Source organism: Euphorbia lathyris, chromosome 1, assembly GCF_963576675.1.
Source record: "Euphorbia lathyris chromosome 1, ddEupLath1.1, whole genome shotgun sequence".
Taxonomy (NCBI): Eukaryota; Viridiplantae; Streptophyta; class Magnoliopsida; order Malpighiales; family Euphorbiaceae; genus Euphorbia; species Euphorbia lathyris.
Window position 1 is genome coordinate 63,123,734 of NC_088910.1, and position 23,937 is coordinate 63,147,670.

General features: G+C 38.3%; 1 protein-coding gene across 2 annotated transcripts; it reads left to right on the forward strand.

Moving 5' to 3' along the window:
- The first annotated feature begins 17,963 nt into the window (after positions 1-17,963).
- Positions 17,964-23,930, forward strand: LOC136235385 (nicotinamide adenine dinucleotide transporter 1, chloroplastic). Of its 2 annotated transcripts, XM_066025044.1 has the most exons (10): positions 17,964-18,471; positions 18,630-18,725; positions 19,893-19,999; positions 20,618-20,666; positions 20,820-20,932; positions 22,775-22,869; positions 22,984-23,072; positions 23,162-23,256; positions 23,338-23,437; positions 23,532-23,930. In XM_066025044.1, the coding sequence occupies exons 1-10, from the start codon at positions 18,393-18,395 to the stop codon at positions 23,639-23,641; spliced, it is 933 nt and encodes a 310-aa protein (XP_065881116.1). In that variant the 5' UTR covers positions 17,964-18,392; the 3' UTR covers positions 23,642-23,930. The 2 variants fall into 2 exon arrangements, with proteins under 2 accessions (XP_065881116.1, XP_065881108.1); XM_066025036.1 differs by having other exon boundaries at positions 17,966-18,471; positions 23,338-23,930.
- Positions 23,931-23,937: the final 7 nt, after the last annotated feature.

Consider the following 23,937-nt stretch of genomic DNA (forward strand, 5'->3'; position numbering starts at 1 on the left):
GATGCTGACCTTGGGCATCAGTTGGTCATGCTGACCATGGATTCGTTCCTGAGACTCAGAGGAAGTCTCGTTATATTCCTGCTCAGCAGGAGAGGGAGGATTAATGTCGGAGCGGTTGTCATCGTATTGCTCACCAGACATATTATGGGAATCGTTCGACATAGTGTTCTTGAGGATTTTTGAGAGAGTTAGAAGATTAGGGAATTGAGAGAGAGAGATCGAGTGCTAAATGTTTCAAGCGTAAAGAGGAGTTAGTGGGCATTCGTCCACTATTTATAGCCGGTGCGTGTTGATCTGATAGGTCAAAATGGCGGTTCGATTTTGAATCAATCAACAGCATTTAATTCTGACATTAATGACACATTCGGTGCATGGGTTCCTAATCATTACGCCTACGTTATCCTAAGTGTCTACATAAATACGCGTGCAAGTATTCTACTCAGCATCTAAGATATTAAACGTTTGGTGTTCTGAGTGCTTAGTTTAGCATAGAAGGGGTTCATATCATGTGGAGTAACTCATCATTTAGCAATCACTCAATATATATAGCAATTCAGCAAGTAGTGATTTTATGGCATTCATGTCTACTCAGTATATGATAGCTACTCAACATGTAATAATCACTCGACATGATATAATCACTCAACATTCATTTTACTCAGAATTTTATTGAAGATGATTAGACATACCGATAGCTTCTCTTAGTATGCTAAACTGCTCACGAGCCAATGGCTTCGTGAAGATATCTGTAAGCTGTTCACCTGTTGGAACATAGGTCAGTTTGATTTCACCCTTGAGTACATGATCTCTGATGAAGTGATGCCTTATGCTGACATGCTTCATCCTACTGTGTTGGATTGGATTTTTAGATAAGTCAATGGCATTTTTGTTGTCACATTTGACTTCAATTATTTTCGTTTGAACTCCATAATCATCCAGCTGTTGCTTGATCCATAGGACTTGTGCAACATAGCTTCCAGTAGCAATGTACTCAGCTTCAGTTGTTGACAGGGCAACTAACGACTGCTTCTTACTGAACCAAGACACCAGACAGCTTCCAAGGAAATGACATCCTCCTGAAGTGCTTTTCTGCTCAAGCTTGTCTCGTCCATAGTCAACATCAGTGTATCCAACAAGTGTGAAATCGTCCGTGTTGGGATACCATAAACCTACATTCACTGAGCTTTGCAAATATCTAAGGATTCTTTTTACAGCTATGTAATGAGATTCCTTAGGGTCAGCTTGATATCTTGCGCAGTAACATACTGAGTACTGTATATCTGGCCTACTTGCCATTAGATAGAGTAGAGAGTCTATCATACCTCGATATAATTTGTTGTCTACTGACTTACCTTTCTCATCAGCACAAAGCATAGTGTCAGTACCCATTGGGGTAGATATTGGCTTACAATTTTCCATATCAAATTTCTTCAATATCTCCTTAGCATACTTAGTCTGACTAATGAAGATGCCATTCTTGCCTTGTTTGATTTGAAGTCCAAAGAAGAAGTTGAGTTCTCCCATCATTGACATCTCAAACTCAGTTTGCATCTGTTTGCTAAATTCCTTGCACATAGACTCATTAGTAGCACCAAAAATAATATCATCAACATATATCTGTGCCAACAGGGTATCTTTACCCTTTTTCTTAATGAATAAGGTTGTGTCAGCTTTTCCTCTGACGTAGTTCCTAGTCAGTAGAAAACTGGTCAGCCTTTCGTACCAAGCACGTGGTGCTTGCTTCAGGCCGTACAGAGCCTTTTGGATCCTCAAACCCTGGAGGCTGACTAACATAAACCTCTTGGTTTATAACTCCATTAAGAAATGCACTTTTAACATCCATTTGGAACAATTTAAAGTTCATAAAGCTAGCATACGCACACAATATTCTTATAGCCTCTAATCTAGCTACGAGTGCAAAGGTCTCACCATAGTCAATACCTTCCTGCTGACTGTAACCTTGAGCTACAAGTCTGGCTTTGTTCCTGACTACGTTTCCCTGTTCATCTAGCTTATTGCGGAATACCCATTTTGTTCCTATGGTCTTTTGATTCTTTGGTTTAGGCACTAAATCCCATACTTCATTTCTCTTGAATCGATCGAGATCCTCTTACATCACATTAATCCAGAATTCATCGTTCTCAGCTTCTGAGAAGTTTCTTGGTTCAAGAACTGACACAAAGGCTACATTGTTGAGGTATCTCCTAAGTTGATTTTTGGTCATCAGGGTGTTCTCAGCGGCATTAAGGATGCTTTTCTCAGAGTGTCCTCTTGGAACCTTGATCTCCTTTGGTAGTGTAGTGTCTTCAGGGATAGGTGTTTCAACATTTTCTGCAGGATTGTATTGGTCAGCAAAGATAATTTCAGGTTCATTCTTACCTTTGGTCAGCCCTTGAGGTTGTGACTCAGTGGCTCCATTTTGGTCAGCGGAAGCTGAGCATGTGTCATCTTCGGTAGGCTGACTTGTTTTCCCTGCAGGGTCAGTTTCATCGAACTCAACATGTACATACTCTTCTAAGACCTGAGTTCGTTTATTAAACACCTTATATGCTTTGTTGTTTGTTGAGTACCCTAGAAAGATAGCTTCATCAGCTTTTGAATCAAACTTAGCAAGGTTGTCTTTAGTATTTAGGATAAAACATTTGCAACCAAAGGCACGAAAATATCCAATATTGGGTTTTCGTCTTTTCCAAAGTTCATAAGGGATTTTCTTAAGTATAGGTCTAACTAAAGCCCTATTGAGTATATAGCAAGCTGTGTTGACAGCTTCATCCCAGAAATACTTTGGAAGCCTATTCTCACTCAGCATTGTCCTAGCTATTTCAACTAAGGTTTTGTTCTTCCTTTCAACTACCCCATTTTGTTGAGGAGTTCTAGGAGCAGAAAATTGTGGTCAATGCCGCTGACTTCACAGAATTCATCAAATTGCTGGTTTTTGAATTCTCCTCCATTATCACTTCGGATGTGAGCTAATTTTAGGTCTTTATCATTTTCAAGTTTTCTTACCAATATTGAGAACATCTCAGAGGCTTCATCCTTGCTAGTCAGCAGGATGATCCAAGTGTACTGAGAAAAGTCATCTATAATGACCAAAGAAAATCTCTTACCACCCAAGCTCAGCGGCTGGACTGGTCCGAAAAGATCCAAGTGTAGTAATTCTAATGGACGCTTGGTTGAGACTACATTTTTACTTTGAAAAGATTTTTTAGTTTGTTTTCCTTGCTGACAAGCATTGCATAATTGATCCTTCTCAAATCTGAGTTTGGGCAAACCCTCAACTAATTGCTTTCTTGCTAGTTTGACTAGGAGGTCCATGCTTACATGACCAAGTCTCCTATGCCATAGCCAGTAATTATCTTCCTTTAACACTAAGCATATATTGTTAGAAAACTTCTTTTCTAGGTTTAGCATGAAAACGTTTTCAACATGAGGGGCAGTTAAAATCAATTCATTTGTTTTTCCCTCGAGTATCCTACACTCAGTGGCATCAAATACAACCTTTCTACCGCTGTCACACAGCTGAGCTACGCTCAATAGGTTATATTTAAGACCCCTGACTAGTGAGACTGACTCAATAGTAGGGTTACCACCGACAGTACCTGACCCTACTATCTTACCCTTTTTGTTGTCTCCAAAACTTACATTTCCTCCTCGTTTATGCATAAGTGTGATGAACTGAGTTTCATCACTAGTCATATGCCTCAAGCATGCGCTGTCAATGTACCATAGCTTTGACTTCTCAGCACACCTCAGGCTCACCTGCAATGTAACTAGTTATTTTTAGGTACCCAATTCTTTTTGGGTCCTCGTTTGTTAGAGTCAACAGGTGATGCATCATATTGAATTTTGTGATGGCATACATGTATAGTGTGGCCATCTTTCCCACAAAAGTCACAATAAACTACCCTCTGAGGGTATTTCCATTTTTGGTCAGCACGATGGTACTGAGCATACCAACACACTTTTATAGTGTGTCCTTTCTTTCCACAACAGTCACATTGACTGTTCTGCTGAGTGTACCGCCTTTGCTGACTAGTACCTGAATACTCAGTCTTTGAATAGAACCTTTTCTTAGCCGATGAACTCAGCTGGTTCTGTATGGATGTGATGTCCTTTCTCAGCTTTTTAGCGTCTGATTGGACTTCAGAGACAAACTCATGCATGATTTTCAAGTTTTCATCTTGCCTGGTATTGTCCTGGAGAAGATGTCGGAGGTCACTGAGTTTGACCTCTTCAATCTCATCACATCGCCTGCTGAGTGCTCTTATTTTGTTGTTACACTTTTTGATTAGTGTATAGAGATCACTCAGGGCATTAATCATTTCATTTCTGAGCAAGGGTAGAGATTTTACCTCAGTTGAGTGTTCCTCATGGTCAGACCCACCAGACAGGTCAGCTTGCTCAGAGTGGCAGGTGTCAGCAGATTCATCAGCCATAAAATAGATGTTTGCTGACTCGGTGGCATCAGCTTCTGACGAGGTTGACTCATCACTATCACTCCATGTGGCCACCATTGCCTTTCTACTTCCCTTATTGTCTTTCTTCAGAGTGGGACAACTTGATTTGATGTGCCCAGCCTGATGACATTCAAAGCAAGTAACAAGCTTTGAGCTGTCCTTCTTGTGTCTGTTGTCGCTAGACTCAGCTTTGTATTTATCGTTTCTTTTGAATGGCCTTTTGCTGTACTTGTCATTTTTCTTAAATAGCTTCTTCATCTTCCTGGTAAACATGGTCATCTCCTCATCATCTGATGAGTCAGCTTTGGTTGAGTCAGCTTTCATGACAAGAGATTTTTGTTTCTTGTCCTCAGTTTTTTTCTTTAGCCTCAAAATTTTTCATGGAGATCTCATGGGTCAGCAGAGATCTGATGAGCTCATCATACTTGTACGTGGTCAGGTCCTGAGCTTCTTCAACAACTGTCTTCTTTGCTTGTCAGCTCTTGGGGAGACTTCTTAGAATCTTCTTCACTTGTGCATCGAAGTCGTCCGATTCTTGATAGTGTCCTGGAATTTTTTTTTCAAGTTCATGGGTTCTTTTTTAGCGAAGGTAATTTGATTTTTTTCTTATTATTGTTTATTAATATTGGTTCTGTATTTTCTTATTCTTCAGCATTTATTTGATCTAAAGTTACTGATTTTAATATTGGACATGGATATCAAAGTGGTGAAATTATTGATGTAGGTGATTCTCAGATGTTATCTCTTTGTATTATTCTTCTTATATTTTTTACTCTGTGCTTTACAAAGGTAAATTCTAAAACCTATTGTGTATTCTTCTATCCCCCTCCTACTTTTGCAGTATCAGTATTTACATTTCCACTTAATTTCAGCTTCCGCCTACATTTCTGATTAATTTTCTATATAAAGATACAAGAATAGTTGAAATTATGTGCAGTAGTTATTGTTTCATTTTGTATATTTTGATGGATGAAAAATTTTCAGATTAGTCAAGAAGGTTAGGAAATTTGAAACAACAGTAATTTTGCATCTGAAACTCATTAGAACGATGCAGCTTGTAGATGAATATTGGAAATTTACATTTAAGAGAGAGGTAGGTGGCTTAGAAAATAAGCCCATAGATATATGGTTGGCTTTGTAGGTAAAATACAGGAACTGAGAAGCTGAAATAAGTGTTTAAGTTTCTCTTGGTGTGTTAGGGTTAAATGGAGAAAATAAAAAAGAAAAAGCAAGTGGTTGGATTTCTCTTGGTTTTGAGGCTTTCAAATGTTGTGGTCATTATATTGTACTCTGTTTCTTCGACAGGAACAAAAAGCCCAAAGAAGGCTTGCCCTGTGGAAGAGTTTAATTATCCCAAAGATTCATTTTTTTCTTATATACTTTAGCCAGTGAGATGGAGAAATGCTCACGATTTGTATTAGAAACAATTGTGGTTATTTGCTTTCCAAATCGTTATATATCTTGGAATCAATATGCATATTGAGTAGTTAGATGAACTTTCTGTATCAGATTTAATTTTTCAATAATTTAACAATTATCTATATATGGTATAATCGAATCAAAGCAGTTAAAATATGTTGAACTATCTTAATTTTTTGATAAAATTATTTTGAAAGTTTAATATGTCAAACAAGTCTGTTCAAATTTTGGGCAACTTAGGGACACATTATTTTTATTAGAAATGTTATAGATAAATTTACAATATTTTCTAAATTATAATTAAATGTGTACTTTCCTAAAAACTATCAACCTCACCATTATTTTTACGTACAAACTTAAATTATAAAAGGATAACCGAATTCAACTTTTAACGTTTAAAAAAAGTGTTAATCTTTTTTAAACAAGTTTGTCGATGAATTAAACGAGCTTCGTACATTTTATTTTGTGACTACATATATGAATATCGCAGTAAATATTTCAGATAGTTTGATAAAAAAAAAATGTGATTACCTCTTATGTAACAAACTTATTTGTTAGTGTTTGAATAATATTTTTGCGATTTTGTTAATAATACACTAAATATCTTATATATCATGGATGTCTGGAAGGTTTGAAATGAAAGTTAACTAATATTCACACCATTATTATATTTTTTCGATATTGTAGAGTTAAAATTAATCTTACTTGAAAATGTCAATGGTTAAAATGTTTCTAAAAAAATCACTTTTAGTTATGTGTTACAAAAAATGTGAAAAAAAATAAGATTCAATTGATAAAGATAATGTATAATAAGATAGGTTTGAAATGAAAGTTAACTAATAGTCACACCATTATTATATTTTTTCGATACCGTAGAGTTAAAATTAATCTTACTTGAAAATGTCAAGGGTTAAAATGTTCCTAAAAAATCACTTTTAGTTCTGTGTTACCAAAAATATGAAAAAAAATAAGATTCAATTGATAAGGATAATGTATAATAAAATATACCTTACCCGAAGCAAAGTGAGGGTATCCTTCTATTTTTTGAACAATTTTATTACAGTTTAATGTTTTCATACACTTCTATAGGTGCCAAAGTAGATAGTAATATAAACAAAACCCCAATTACATATGTTATTAGGATTTACGGACAGAATCACCATGTAATTGGTTCTTTGTTGCCTCCAACTGATCAACCACCTAAATTTCTCCAAAAAAATATATTTACAATACAATTAATTATATTACCTTCTCTTGGTCAATGAGGACCGAGGATGATATCGAGAAGGAAATAGGCAAATAACACGAGGATGATGACAAGAAGAAGTGTCTCTGTGATTAGGAGGCAAGAGATTTCATCTATGGATTCTCGCTCTTTTAGATTCGTCATTCTTGATGTGGACGAAGAGAGTCAGAGAGATGGTGAATATGCAATTTGATTAATGGAGGCGTGGAGAGATATATAAGCGACATTATATAGTGTGAAAGTTTTAGGGTTGAATATGAGTCATTTAATGATTGTTGTACGATGACGTATTTGATACAAACGACAATTATATATTTCAGTTATCATGAAGTTTTTTTTGTTAGGTAATTTTCATGGATTTTTTTATTATAAAAATTTATTTTTATTTGCTACCATATTATTTAATTATTTTCTTGGGATACTGTAAAGGAAGGTATTTATAAGTTTATTGAAGGAGTGTTTACTAATCCTGATAATATTAGGCATGTGAATAAAACTTTGCTTGTTCTGATTCCTAAAGTTGAAAAACCTTCTTCTTTTTTACAAATGAGACCGATAAGCCTTTGTAATGTTATCTACAAAACAGTTACTAAAATGGTGGCTAATAGATTCCATAATATTCTTCCTGATATTATTAGTCAGAACCAAGGTAGTTTTGTTCCGGGTAGACAAATGATGGATAATGTCGTTATTGCCCAGGAGATGATTCATTCTATGAAGATTAAGAAGGGTAGGAAAGGTATTGTGGCTCTCAAACTGGATCTTGAGAAAGCTTATGATCGCCTTGACTGGAGTTTTTTGCTTCAGTGTCTTGAAAAAGCAGAGATTCCGGAGAGCTGGAGGAAGTTGATTGAGGTTTGCATTTCTTCTCCTACTTTTCAGGTTTTGTTTAATGGGGATATGTCTGAAGAATTCTCCTCTTCTAGGGGTATTAGGCAAGGTGATCCCATGAGTCCCTTTCTTTTTGTTATAGCTATGGAAAGATTAACTCATCTTATTCAGGATGCTATTAATAGTAAGACTTTTCATCCGGTTGCTATTAATAGATTTTGTCCTGCTATTACTCACTTATTTTTTGCGGATGATGTTATGATTTTTGTGGAAGGGACTGAGGATCAAATGAGGGAGATTATGAGAATTATTAATTGTTTTTGTGAGGCCTCTGGTCAAAAGCTTAATATTCAGAAGTCTAGAATGCTCTGTTCTAAAAACATGAGTACTGGATTGTGCAAGAAGTTGAGTGATATTTCAGGAATTCCTTTAACCAATTCTTTTGGTAATTATCTTGGGGTTCCTCTCCATAGTGATAGAGTCTCTAAAGCTTCTTTTAAAGAGATTCTGGATAGAACCAATAACAAGTGTGCTAATTGGAAAGCTAAGACTTTGTCTCTTGCGGGGCGTCTTACTCTTATTAAATTAGTCAACTGTGCGGTTCCTAACCATATTATGCAAGCCTGTAGATTGCCGGAGCCGGTCCTTAATGATCTGGATAAAATTAACCGCCGTTTTCTGTGGGGGAATTCTGGGGATAGTAAGAAGATTCATCTGGTCCCGTGGAAGGAGGTTTGTAAGCCTAGAGATAGAGCGGGTCTAGGGATTAGACAGGCTAAAGATAATAATAAGGTTCTTTTGATGAAGCTTCTTTGGAGAATGTGGCAAAATCCTTCGGCGCTTTGGGTTCGCTTACTCGGTGGAAAATATAGAAAAGATAAGATTTTTGGAGGGCCCAAAGATAGAGTGGTTAGTTGTTCCTTCCTCTGGAAAGGCCTGAGTTCTATTTTCTCAGAATTTTGTACTGGGATCGGTTGGGATGTGGGAAATGGTAAGACGATCAGCTTTTGGCATGATAAGTGGATTGGTGACAAGCCTCTGTTAGAGGTTTGTAACTCTCTTCCGCCTGTTAGTTTTTACAACTGGAAGATTGCGGATGTGGTTGATTCAGAAGGTGATTGGATTTGGCCTAAATTTGAGGCTTTCTTTAGCTTGGAGACTCTCCTTAGAATTAGAGGAGTTAAAATTAGTAACATGGATGAGGATATGGATAATTTTTGTTGGTCTTCTACAAACAGCGGTGCTTATACTTGTAAGTCAGCCTTTGAAGCTTTTAGCAACGGTGATGAGGAGCCTCATTCTGCTATTTGGAAGTTGATTTGGTCTTTAAAAGTTCCGTACAGAGTTAGAAGTTTCTTATGGCTTGGGATCAAGAACAGGCTTCTTACTAATTCAGATAGGAAAAGACGCCATTTGGTGGAGTCAGGAGATTGTAGCAGATGTAGAGGGCATGAAGAAACTATTTATCATGCTCTGAGGGACTGTGAGAGAAGTAAATGTATTTGGAGTAAAATTCTCCCCAGTAATATGATTGATATGTTCTTCTCTTATTCTAATCTGGATTGGTTTGAGCATGGGGTCAGTGGGAAATTGCTTTCTAATCTTCACCATGGAGAAATCTTCTTTTCAATTGTCTGTCACCAAATCTGGGATTGGAGGAATAAGGAGATTTTTGAATCAGTTTCTATTAATATCCCTGACTTGGTGGACTTTTTTGCTAAAAAGGTCTACCAGGTTATTAATAGTTTTTTGGAAGATTCTTTTGATCGTTATATTCAGAGGAAGTCTCTTCACTTTCTTTGCTGGAGAAGACCTCAAGAAGGGGTGATAAAGCTCAACACGGATGGATCTTGTCTTACTAATGGTAAGATTGCTGCTGGTGGAGTCTTGAGAGATGATGGGGGTGCTTGGATTTCTGGGTTCTCGCATAATCTTGGCATAGGGTCCTCCTTCTTAGCCGAGTTGTGGGGTATTTATTCTGGTCTTGCACTGGCCAGCAGTATGGGGATTGTTAATCTGAGTGTTGAATCTGATAATCAGGAAGCTATCAGGTTAATTTCCAGCAATTTAGCTATTGGGATGAAAGGAAAAAATATTATTAAAGGGATCAAGAGGCTCTGCCATTCCTTTGCTTCTATCACTTTCTGTCATATCTTTAGAGAGCAGAACAGGGTGGCGGATCGTCTGGCGGCTGCAGGTCATGAAGGAAGTTGGGGAGTCACTAATTATCCTGTTCCTCCGGCCTTTCTCTCCTCAATCCTTCTGGAGGATGTGGTGGGAGTTAGCTTTTCCAGACTAATTCCGGGTTAGGTTTTGCTTTGTTTGTTTTTTATTTTTCTTATTCCTACCAAAAAAAAATTTAATTATTTTCTTCCCGAAGCAAAGCGAGAGTATCTTTCTAGTTTTTAATAAAAGTGAATGAAGTTGATGTATTAATTGTTTTCATTTATTTTGCTATTGTAGTTATTTTTATATATTTTGAATTGGTTTTTAAGATGTTATTTGGATGAGAATTAGAATGATGTTGTAATAGATGATAATGGGTTAGACTATGCTTACTTTGTTTTTGACAAAGTAAGCCTTAGGGTCCGTTTGGTATGCCGTAATGCAATGTAATGTAATCAAGGTCGTAATGTAATCAAAGTTGTAATTTAATGGAATGGAATAGTGATTCTATTACTATGCTTGGTTGACAATTATGATATAATGTAATAGCCATTACAATATTATATTTTCCTAATTAAATGCAATCATAAAATTTTATTTACATAATTAAAATCAACGAAAAACATGAAAAATGTGAAAAATCGAATCGAAATCAAATACAAAATTAGATTAACCGAAATCAATAAATTAGTATATAGTTTTTCGCTTTTTCATATTTTTTTTTACATTTTTCTCGTTTCTTTTAATTTCCATTTTCAACATTTTTTACCGTTTTTCTATTTTCTCATTTTCCGGTTTTTCATTTTTTTTCATTTTTCGCATTTTTTCGGTTTTTCGTTTTTTTTTCAATTTTCATGTTTTTCTACTTTTTGCGTTTTTTACAAGAATGAGAGGTTAGATGACAATGTAATGAGAATTCAAGTCATTTTTCTATGTAATGGAGATTACAAGATTTCTTCAACAAAATTTAACTCAAGGTTTTCTCATTCCATTACAATGAAATTGTAAAATGCAACCAAACATGGTAATGAACCTTCAATGTAATTGAATTACATCTTACCAAACGGTACCTTACTTTGTTTTTTTCTACCATTGGATGATGATGGACTTTGACAAAGTAAGCTCATCCAATGGTAGAAAAAACAAAGTAAAATTTACTTTGTCAAAAACAAAGTAAGCATAGAAGACACCAGATGATAATTGTTATTTGTTGTATTGTTTTTGTATTTTTTTTAACTGTATATTTTAATATGTTTTGGATTTTTGTATTATTCGTTAGTTTTTGTATCCATCCCATTATATAAGTTATTTTAAAAATACAATTAATGTAGAATAAAATTAACCAATTTACATTGGTTAGCTGAAAAAAAAACTCACTCTTATTTAATGGTTGGAGAATAAATCTTGAAACATTAAAAAATACATAAATACATTGAAAATCAACGTAAAAATACATTGCTTAAATTGAAAAACCAAACTGAAAATTTTTAAAAAACTAAAATGACTTATATTTTAAAAAAAATCATGTTCTAAAAAAACTTGTATATATTGTGGGTTAGTATTTTAGGAATAAAAAACAAGTTTTTTATTATTAAACAAAGAAAGAAAAAAGGGATATGGAAACGACGCGATATAGCAAAATATACCGCGATACCGCCGCCATCCCGTCTATCAGCACCTCCGCCGCAGGGACCTATTAGCTCTGACGCAGGCCCGTTGTCTCTCTCCGCCGCTGTCGGTTTGTGGGAGGTCGTTTGTCCTTCCGGCGCCGTGGTGTCTGTGGGGGTTTTAGTTATCGCACGGTTCTGTCCCTCTCGTGCGGGGTTTCGATTTGTCCGATCTTGAGGTTTTTCTGATCCACCGCTCCTGCCGCCGCCTCCTCCGCCGCCCGTCGGTTCTGGTGTGCCATTCTCGCCATTCCTCTGCTTCAGGGATGTTGTTGGTCTCGTTTCTTCATTCTGTTCGGCTCCGTCTCTACCGTTTAGGTAGCCGGGTTAGTTGCTTCTATCTTGATCTCTCTGTTTGGTCTTGGCTGGATATTGTGCTGCATTTGGGTGTTTTGATTGCTTAGTTTTGCCTTGGCTCTTGTTTTGCTCAGTGTTGTGGACATTGGTCATTGTTTTGGATTTTAGAATTGTTTGTTTGGTGCTTAGGCTTGGGCGTTCTGCTGTTTGGGGCTGTTTTGATTGGGTTGAGTGCCCTGCTTTTTGGTTGTTGGCCTGCTGTCCGACACTTCTGTTTTCTTAGTTTTGTTGATAATAATGGTTGGTGTGGAGAAAGCAATAGGCAACTTGTCGTTGTCAGATGGTGAGGAGGAAGCTCTTGACCTTAGTGGTCCGTCTTCCAATCCTATTGCTAAAAATGGAGGCCTAACCTTGATTGGTCGGTTTCTCACAGAGCGTTCTATTAACACTATAGCCATGAAGACTAAAATGGCCACAATATGGAGGCCAGGCAGGGGAGTGGCTATATCAGAGCTCTCCAACAACAAATATGTCTTTGAATTTTACCATGCTATTGACTTGGCACGTGTGGTGGAAGGGGGCCCTTAGTCTTTTGATAATCATTTGCTTGTGGTTTCTCTCTGGAAAGATGAACCGTCACCTGACTTGGTTGATCTGTATATTGCCGATTTCTGGGTTCAGATTTATGACTTGCCTATTGGGTCTATGTCGGAGGGAGTGGGTAGACAGATTGGGGATTTTATTGGTAAATTTCAGGCTTATGATATCAATAATAACACCGGGTTACGTATGCAATTTATGAGGCTAAGAGTCTCTATTGATGTGAGGAAGCCGTTAAAGAGGATGAAGAAAATCCGTAAAGGGAAGGAGGAGTGGGCTTATATTTCGTTCAAATATGAAAGATTGGGATCGTTTTGCTATATATGCGGCCTGTTGGGGCACACTGATAGATTTTGTGATAAGATCTTCACTCTGAAACCTAAGGAGATCACTAGGGAGTGGGGGGACTGGTTGAAGGCGCCTGTTCGCAGGGGCGGGGATGTGTTGAGTGTGAAGTGGCTGAGAGAACCGGGTAGTCAGGCTATGACCTTCAATTCTGAGGGTGGATCTACCTTGGAAAACACTGTTAAAACTATGAAAGCAGGGCAATCGAGTGGGGGTAAGGAAGCCGGGAAGGAGAATATCCCCGGGGGTCAAGAGGGGGCAAAGCTGAAGGGTAAAATGGTAGCAGGAATAGGGAACCCAATTATTCAGCCAGTGCAGGAGGGGGAGATAGTGAATATGGCCGTGGATAGTGATGATGAGGGACTTGAGCTGGCAGATGATCGAAAGCGTAGGCGTGCAGGCCCAGATTCAATATCAGTCCAGGCTATTGTGAATAAGCTGTAGGGGAATGGGTCTGATCAGGTACTTAATACTCCGAAGGGGACAGTTTCTACAAGCCTAGTAGATTCTTCTTCTTCACATGATACAGAAACGGCGAGGTCTGTGGAGCAGGCCCGCCGAGGATTATGAATTGCCTAAGCTGGAACTGCTGGGGTTTGGGGAACGCCCGGGCAGTTCGGTCTCTCGGTGAGCTTGTCAAGACAAGTAAGCCAGATTTGGTGTTCCTGATTGAAACTTTAGTTACTAAATCCTGTATTGATGGGCTAAGGAGGAAGTTTGGATTTGAAGGTTCTTTTGCAGTCGATTGTAGAGGTAGGAGTGGGGGTATTGCCCTAATTTGGAGGAAGTTTGATATGGCTTCAGTGGTTTCTTTCTCTGATCACCATATTGAAGTTCAGATGCATGATGCTGAGAAGGGGGATTGGAGGTTGGTAGGGTTCTATGGACAATGTAATCGAGCCAATCATGTATGGTCCTGGAGTCTCTTGACTCAACTGTGTTCATGCTCGATTCTACCTTTACTGGTTATTGGGGATTTTAACTGCATTCTTTCTGATTCAGAGAAGGTTGGGGGCCCATGCTACCCTCAAGGGTTGATGCGCCGGTTTAAGGAGGCGGTGGAAGAGAATCTTTTAATTGATCTCCCTACACAGGGCAGTCAATTTACGTGGGAGAGGAGTTGGGGTTCTAGAATGTGGGTCAGGGAGAGGTTGGATAGGGCTATGGTCACTAGTGCCTGGGCGGACAGATTCCCAGCTCATCGGCTTCGTACTTTGATCTCAGCTTATTCTGACCATGCACCCATTTTCTTAGAGTTCGATAATCCGGTTAGTAATGAGAGGCGTAGCCACTTTCGATTTGAACAAGAGTGGCTTTTAGATCCTGAGTTCAAGGTGTTGGTGAGAACCTATTGGCTAAGTAGTAGCTGTCATAACCTTGCTGCAAAGCTGGCTGCCTGTGCCAGCAGCATGGAACAATGGGGAAAGAAGTATCGACTGAGGTTTAGAAAGCAAATTGAGGGATGCAAGAAGAAATTGGATAGGCTTGTGGATAGCAGTGTCCCGGCTGATGTGGTCAGCTTCCTTCAGGCCAAGAGTGAGTTGAATTCCCTTCTTGATTGTGAAGCTATACATTGGCAACAAAGGGCTAAGAATTTCTGGCTACAGGAGGAAGATCAAAATACTAAGTTTTTCCATGCCTGTGTCAAAGCTAGAAAGCAGAGGAACACCATTCGCCGTCTTAAGGATATGAACGGTCTGGTAGTGGAAGGAGTGAATGATATGGGGACTATTGCCAAAGATTATTTCTCTGATCTGTTTGCAGGCCCTACTAGCCCATGCTATGATGCCGTGGATACTCTTGTCCCGCGTGTTACGCCTGAAATGCAGGCTGACCTGTGCTCCCCTTTTTCTTTTGAAGAATTCAAGACTGCCATGTTTCAAATGCATCCTGATAAGTCCCCTGGTCCTGATGGGTTAAATCCGGGTTTCTTTCAACATTTTTGGGACCTCATTGGCCCGTAAGGAATTTCCTCCACATCTAAATGACACAATAATTGTTCTTATCCCTAAGATTGATAGGCCTGAATGTATGAAGGATTTTCGCCCTATTTCCCTGTGCAATGTGCTTTATAAATTGATTGCCAAGGTCCTAGCCAACAGGCTCAAGATTGTGTTACCTTTCCTGGTATCTGAGTCTCAATCAGCTTTTGTCCCTGGCAGGTCTATATCTGACAGCATTACGGTGGCCTTTGAGTCTTTACACTTTATAAAGAGAAAGAATAGGGGTAGAATTGGTGAGGTGGCTTTAAAATTGGATATTAGCAAGGCCTATGATAGGGTTGATTGGACCTTCCTGAGACGTGTTATGCAAAAATTAGGCTTTCCTGGGCTGTGGATTGATTGGATCATGTTATGCATTTCTACCGTGGAGTACTCTGTGTCGATTAATGGTACATTTGTGGGCCCGATTAAACCTGGAAGGGGCCTGAGACAAGGCGATCCCCTGTCGCCGTACCTTTTTATACTGTGTGCCGAAGTCTTATCTAGCCTGATTACAAGGGCGGCGAATGAGGGTTCCCTCCATGGGTGCCTCATTGCTAGGGGTGCGCCAACTATTACACACTTGTTTTTTGCAGATGACAACTTCTTGTTCTTCAGGGCTTCTATGGATGAGTGTAACAAAATTGGGATGATCCTATCTGAGTATGAGGTAGCTTCTGGCCAGGCTATCAACCTGCAAAAATCTGGAATTTTCTTTAGTCCGAATGTTGGCCTGGAACTGCGAAATGAGGTATGTAACTCTCTTCAGGTCTTTCATCCTCTGGATACTGGTCGCTACTTGGGTCTCCCTTCACTTATTGGGAAGTCCAAAGTGGCAATTTTTAGTTTCCTTAAAGATAGACTTAGGAAGAGGTTAAGTGCGTGGTCCTTTAGATTCCTTTCTGCTGCGGGCAAGGAAGTGCTAATTAAGGCGGTTGCTCAGGCTCTGCCAACTTTTTGTATGAGTGTGTTTAAACTTCCTAAATCCCTTTGCCTGGACTTGGAGAAGATTATGAATTCCTTTTGGTGGGGTATGAAACCAGGGGGCAGGAGATCGATTCATTGGCAAAGTTGGGATAGGCTTAGTAGGGATAAGAAAGAGGGAGGTTTGGGTTTTAGGAGCCTCCAAAAATTCAATCTTGCCTTATTAGGTAAACAGGCCTGGAAGTTGATGGTTACTCCAAATTCTTTAGTGGGTAGAATGTTCAAAGCTAAATATATCCCTAGAGACCCTTTTCTTTCCTCCAAATTGGGCAATAATCCTAGTTTTGTTTGGGGGAGTGTTTGGAGAGCCATTGAGGTATTGAGACTGGGTGTTAGATGGAGAATTGGGGATGGTAAGTCAATATATGTGTGGAAAGACCCATGGGTGAATACTGTGGCACCTTTTAGGACCCAGGGTGATGCTGTCATGCAGCAGGATGATACAAAAGTGGCTGACCTGTTTATTCAGGGTAGGAAAATCTGGGATAGAGGAAAGGTGGAAGAGCTGTTGACTGAGGCAGATGCCAGAATTGTGTGTAGGATGGTATTACCAACAAGAGAAGTAGAAGATGGACCAATGTGGAATTTTACCAAAAATGGCATGTACACAAGTAAATCAGGATATAGAGCGCTTTGTGATGGATATGGTGGTGAGAATCAGGATGATGGGTGGAGTAGAATTTGGAAGATGCATGTTCCTCCAAAAGTTAGAATGTTTGTGTGGAAGTTGGCTTCGGGTTGCGTGGCCACTAGACATAGACTGGCAGGGAGGGGGTTGTCAATCCCAACGCAGTGTCCCTTCTGTCACTCTGATACTGAGCATGGCCATCACCTCTTTGTGGATTGTGTATACGCCCAAGAATGTTGGAACCTATCCGGGATCAATACGGATGTATTCCAACCTGATTATCTAACGGGTTCTATTTTGCAGGTACTTTTGTCCAATGATCAGGAGACCATAACCAAGATGGCAATGACGCTTTGGGTCATTTGGAATCAAAGGAATCAGATAGTCTGGGAGAGCAAAATCCAACTACCAGAAATGGCAATCTCTCTTGCGGGTAACTACCTTGCTGCCTGGCGCCAGTCCCAGCTGAAGAACCTCCCTGTGGCTGTCTGTCACCTGTCCACGCCCTCAGTGGTCCAATCCGAAGCCGGCATCGCACAGAATCGCCCAAATCCAGCTCCTCGGGCAAGCCAACCGGTCACCGTCCGCCCAGCTGCGCTACGAAGGTTGCCCACTTCCATCACCAGCGACGCCAATGCCAACGTTAACACTACTGCCCATCGCATTGAACATTCAGCGCGGGCGACAATGCCACAGGTACGACATATTAGCTGGTCTCGCCCCCCTTTCGGCTTTGTCAAATGCAATTGTGATGCGGCTACCTTTAAAGCTGAGTCTCGAAGTGGGGTGGGAGCTTTACTTAGATCTTCTGATGCATCCTTCATGGCTTATCGTAGTCGCATATTCCCAATTGTTGATGATATTAGGGAAGCTGAAGCATTAGCTCTACGTGAGGCATTGCATTGGTGTGTCCATCTTAATTGTATTAATGTCTTGTTTGAAAGTGACTCTTTGAGTGTGGTTAATAGTGTCAAATCGGTTGATCTAGACTTGTCTGTTTATGGGTCAATTATTCAGGATTGTAAGGTGTTGTTAAGTAGTCGACACGATTATAAAGTGTCTTTTTCTCCACGCCTAGCGAACAGGGGCGCTCATGTTGTTGCACGACATGCCCTGTCCAATGCTAGCGAGTTCGTATCTTTTTCTGCTCCGGTATGGTTGCAGGATACTATTGTTGCTGATTCGATTTAAGGAATGAATTTCTTCTTGTTTCAAAAAAAAAAAAAAAGTAATAAAAAACAATATTTCATAAAAATTACTTTCGATATTTTTTTTTTGAAATATTGATATTTCATAAATTATAATTTGATTCTGACCGGGCAAGTCAGTTTACGAGGAGAGGTAGTAGATGATGAAGAAGAGAGTACATAACACGGTCAATGTCTCTCTCTATTTCTTAAGAGACCAAATTAAAATTTGATTTTGACATCATCACCTTCAGCTTCCCAGTAGTGAGAGAAGAGAAGGAACCCAATCCTCCCTCCTTTTCTATATGCAAATCCCAATGAAATTATCCACCAAAGTTCCCATCTTTGACTCTCTTTCTCTTCTTTGATTCCTCATCGTCCTAGAATTTTTACTTGTTCAAAGGACTCTCACTCCACGTAATTCACCTTCTTCACAACAACCCCCCCTTCAAACAAGTCTTTCCGATTCCCATTTGAGGTCAATGTAACAGACTAGGCATTTTTACCTGTACTTTATATAGATCTTGAATGGGGATTTCTTATTGAATTATAGAATTCTTGGTATTTTTGAGAGGTTTAAAGGATGACTAGAAGTGAGGGATCACCTCATAATCCAACCCCCAGGGAATTGATATGCCATGCGGGCGCTGGTGCCGCTGCAGGTTGCCTTACTAAAGTTTTGAATTTTTTTTATTTTTATTTTTATATCAGGGTTTTTCTTTAGGGTTTTATGTATCTAATTGGTTTGATTTGTTGTTTGAAGTTGTTTTCATACTGGACATGTAATTCCTAATCTAGTGGGAGTTAATGATGCTTGTAGGTACTATTGCCGCTACTTTTGTTTGCCCATTGGATGTGATCAAGACAAGGTTGCAGGTGTATGGGTTGCCTGCTACCCCCAATTCGGGTCGTGCAGGTATGAGGGATTCTGTTCTCTTTTAGTGTGGTTTCAGAAACAGTAGATTAGTATCTTTAGAAGCAATTCGAATACAACTTTTAAAGGACAAGTCATTCAAATTTGAACATCATAATTCGATAAGACCCTGATTTATGGTTTATGATTAATATATCTGCACTTATTTGTTCACTAAGGTCTGTATTTGTCACTTTAATTGTACATACTATTTAGCATAGTTGTTAAAGGTGATCCTCGAGCAAGGTTCAAGGTCTTGCGCCTTAAACCTTGAAATTGAGGCGCTGTTCAAAAGGCTCGCCTTGTGCGCCTCACTCACGCCTTGGACCCTGGACCCTGGTGCGCTTGTCAGTTTTACTTAGGTTTCTTTTACAATTTTTTATTTTTAGAGCTTTTTTTTTTTGTTTTTTAAATAACTGCTTTATTAACTGTCACTAATCTAACTTAAATAAGATTAATCTTAACCTTTAATTTAAATAAGAATATGAAGAGTCCTAGTCATAATTAAATATATATAGAATAGAGAAAGATTAGAAGAAGAGCCACGTACAGAAGTCTCCTCCACTCCAGTGAAAAACAAATTTCCAGAGACAGCTTGAAGAAGAATGAACTTCATTGGCTCTTTAGGTTAAGACATTAAGTATATGTTAGCACTTTATAGTTAGGTACTTTAGGTTAAGACGTTAAGTATATGTTAGTGTCTTCCTGAAGTATGAACTTAATTTGGTGTTTTTGACATTTATGATTTAGTATTATGTTTTTATGTGGTTTTATTTTGTTTGCATGGTCATAAGTATATTTTTTTGGTCTACTCTTAACTAGTAAAAGAGTATATATTTTTATTTTATTTTATGCACCTCGTGTTTCTAAGGCGCGCCTCGCCTTGCGCCTAGAGCCTAGGCTCTAGGACCCCTTAGCGCCTTAGTGAGCCTTGCGCCTTTAACAACTATGCTATTTAGACATTATAGGGAACAGTAGAAGAGATGCCAGGTTTACTATCTTCTGTTTAGAATAAAGTTTGAGTTATATTCTCTGTTTGCTCTATTGAATGGTTACCGTTTAAAAAATTTATTTTCAAGTTATCCTTTTCCTGATGTCTATATTGCTTCTTTGGGTTATCAATAATTGTCAATTGACCCTGCTTTACTCGCTATGTTTTGTTATGCTCAGGTAGCATAATTGTCACAAGTCTCCAGAACATAGTCAGGACTGAGGGTGTTAAGGGACTATATAGAGGGCTCTCCCCCACAATAATAGCACTTCTTCCAAACTGGGCTGTAAGTTATTTATTTATTTTTTCTTGTTTTCTATGGGGCCATTGTTTGAAGTGCAATTAGGGTGCTAATAATGTGATTGCCTGAGCTAGCATGTTAGATGCTGCTGATTAGGATGCGATTAGTATTTGTGATATTACACATTTGTGCCCTTGGTAATCTTGCCTCTGTGGATCTCCATTTTTTTGAAAGAGGCATGCTGGTTTATTTCTAGAAAAGACAGTGCATTTGTTTTCTAAATGATTACAACATAGGCTCAGGGAATTTGTAATTTTCTATTTCGAAAGATAATGACCTTTAAGACTTGAACTTCAATAGCTTCTTTGCAACAGCTTACGGAGGCTTCTTGCAGAGAAAAAGGGTTATAGTTGTAATTGCTGGGACATTTTGCTTTCAAAAAATGTCTATTTGGAAAATATTTCCACCTACATGCAGTAGTTAATATTGTCCTTAGAATTCATTCAGTAGGAAAATCCCAGTAAATCTTATAGTTATATTGATTATAAAAACTTCACAAGTCATGTTCTATTTTCTGTGTCAGCTAGAAAATGCGAAATATTGACATACTGTCATATAACCTTGAGTTGCGGCCAGTGACAACTGTGCTTAATTTATTTGTAGGTGTATTTCTCAACTTATGAGCACCTCAAAGGCCTACTTGTTTCACATGGTTAGTATTTTCCTACGATGCTTGCTGGAAAATTATCCTTTGGCGTTGTCTTGAGTTCTTATGACAAAACACAGTTATCCAACCAAGAAAAGGGATGACATGTTCATTTATTTGGTTGATGTTATGCTTTTAACACTTGGTATTGTATTGTAGAGGGTGGGGACGGTCAACTCACGGTTGGGGCAAACATGATAGCTGCTGCAGGTGCTGGTGCTGCCACATCCATTGTGACCAATCCATTATGGGTCGTGAAAACCAGACTACAAGTAAGTGTAGCACTTTGCAATATAATATATAATCTTCTGAGTAAGCCAATGCCAAATACTAAAACATCTATATTTCTATACTAAAACATGCCAATGTCCATAGCTTCAGGTTATTTGTGTTTATGGACAACTTCCTTGTTGAATTTAGTTTGTGTTATACTTATTGGAGTACATTGTTGTGTTGCAAGTTGCAAGAAGTATTTTTCCCCATGTACACAAGTATCTAAAACAAGTCATTACTGGATATTGGTGGTGGAATTCTGAGGGTCCAACTCCTCATTGATGCTAGAGACATATCTTGCCTGAGTAGGCATTTAGTTGGGACCGTTTTGCATAAGATTAGGCCTCAACACCATGTGAAAAATATTGTTTTCTTTCTTTCTTTTAACCTGGTTGAACTCAAAATTGGGAAATGTAGTCACAGTGGTTATTGTTTTTAATTGTGATCTGCAATATATGAGCAATTCTAATGCTTTGCTTGGGCAATATACTACAAGAATGGGATGTGCTACTATGCTCCGCCTCACTACCTAACCACTAAGCTAATTGTCCAAGTATACAGGGATTTGTATGGATCTTTGGCAGATTTAAAATTTCTGTTGCTTTTTTGCTCTAAGAAATGTAGGTATCAGAATCCATTGCTTTTATGCTATCAATGTCCTGTAATACCAGGGTAAACGCTTGACATTATAGGAAACCAGTATCCTTGACAAGGCGGAATGTGGTTTTAAATTCAATGCATAACTACAAGCATCTGTATTTGGCTTTAGAATGTGAAATGTGGATTTGGTTTGAAGTTTTAGTCTCAAGGTGAATGGAAATGTAAAAACCCGAGAAATTTTATTCTGCAAGGAACATCAAAGAGACCATAGTAAGAAAAAAACCCATGCATAAAAATAATTACTTTTGGTGTATGCCAATTAATTATATTGTTTAATTAGTTTCTCTGGTGCATTATCAAATTCACTTTCTGTGCATATGCTTAACATTAACCAGCTTAAATTAAAAAATAAGTAAATAACACGTTTTTATCAGCAATAATTTCTGCTCAGAATTGGCTGCTCGATCTTCCAAAAAAAAAAAAAACTGTTTTAATGGTCCTGCAGGAAGTTAACAGTTCTCTGTATTAATAAATGAAGCAGGACATTATCTTTAATTATTTATAGGCTACTGAAAGATTTCATCAATGAAAGAAGTTAGCTTTTTAAATAACTTAGTTTCGGACCTCAGGGAAGCGCCGGGAATTTCTATTAGAATTTACACTCTTGGCTGGTCTGTTGATTAAAATATATTTATTACCCAATGGGTGGTAAAGATTGGCAAGATATGTTTCCCATTTATTTTTGTTAGTTGATTGATCTTTTTTGCTAGAAGAGCCAAAAAAGGCTGGTGTGTTATCTGCATAAATCTTGCAATTTGTTTGTTTCCCCTTTGAAACATTTTTCAACAATTTGATATCTTATTTTAAAAGGGGAAGAAGAAAATCACTAATAAGAGAAAAAAAAACTCTTCTCAACTCAGTTTCAGAGATTCTATATTTCTATACGTGCCCAGTAAATCCCCTTTCATTTGCAAAGTTAATGTTGTTGATCATAGTTTTCTTATGGTATGTATGTGTATTTATTGGTGGATAATTCAATCGAACTATTGCATTATGCGACACACTAGGATGGTACACTGTGAATCCTTGGGTTAAACATTGCTGGTTTCATATATTTTGTGTTGCTTTATGTACTCGAGAATATCAAGGGTAACATATTTCTTGTAGTGGCTTATCATAATTTCTAGAATTGATGTATGATTTGAATTTCATTTGATAATCATTTTTCATATCTTTCTTAGACACAAGGAATGAGGCCGGATGTGATTCCCTACAAAAGTGTACTGTCTGCTTTGAGAAGGATTGTACATGAGGAAGGCTTTCGAGGGTTGTATAGGTCAGTGTATATAACTGCCAAATATTTGAGCTGAGTTGCAAATGCATGTCACGGTTTTATTTATTTGGAATTTATTCTCATAATGCTCAATTCTTGATTCTTGATGTGAAACAGTGGCATTCTACCTTCTTTGGCTGGAGTAAGTCATGTTGCAATTCAGTTTCCTGCATACGAAAAGATCAAGTTTTATATCGCTAAAAAAAGTAATATTTTGTATTCTGTTTCTGAAAGATTCTTATGGGAATAATTATGTTTGTTCGTTGCTGATCTTATTCGTGGGCGACATCTCCAGATAATACAACTGTTGATAATCTAAGTCCTAGATATGTGGCCATTGCTTCTTCAATGGCCAAAGTTTTGGCTTCCTTGATGACTTACCCACACGAGGTATGTATTAACGAACTCTGTATATCGTCTTTGACACATGCAAATGCGAGATTAATATTGTTGTAATCTCTCAAATGCCAGGTTGTACGGTCAAGGCTTCAAGAGCAAGGGCTGGTAAACAATTCCAAGATCCATTATACTGGGGTTGTTGATTGCGTAAAAAAGGTGTTCCAGAAGGAAGGTATGCGTGGTTTTTACCGCGGATGTGCTACAAATCTAATGAGAACAACTCCATCTGCTATCATTACATTTACCAGTTATGAGATGATACACAGATTTATGGACCGGACTATACCTCCGGACAAGAAGCATCGACAAGCTCAACGAAAGTCTGAGGAATGTGCGCAACCTCCCCCTCCTCGGGAAAAAGAAGGAGATGGGATAACTAACAACATAGTTGTAGGGCAATCACAAACGCAAAACAATAGTAGAGGGGCATCTACTCCTCTGGGAAAGAAGGATCAGCTAACAGCTGCTCCATAGTTTACTATTTTTTCTTTCTGATTTCCCTTTTGAGGGATAACACAGTTAAGTCGTGGATATTCAAATGTGAAAGTGATTACGATTTTTTTCTTTTTTTGTTCTTTTACCATTTTTTTTTTTATTAACCATTGAAAAGGGCCAGCCAAATGTAATGCTTGGGGAATAAAATGGAAATCTTTTTGATTCGTTGATTTAGTT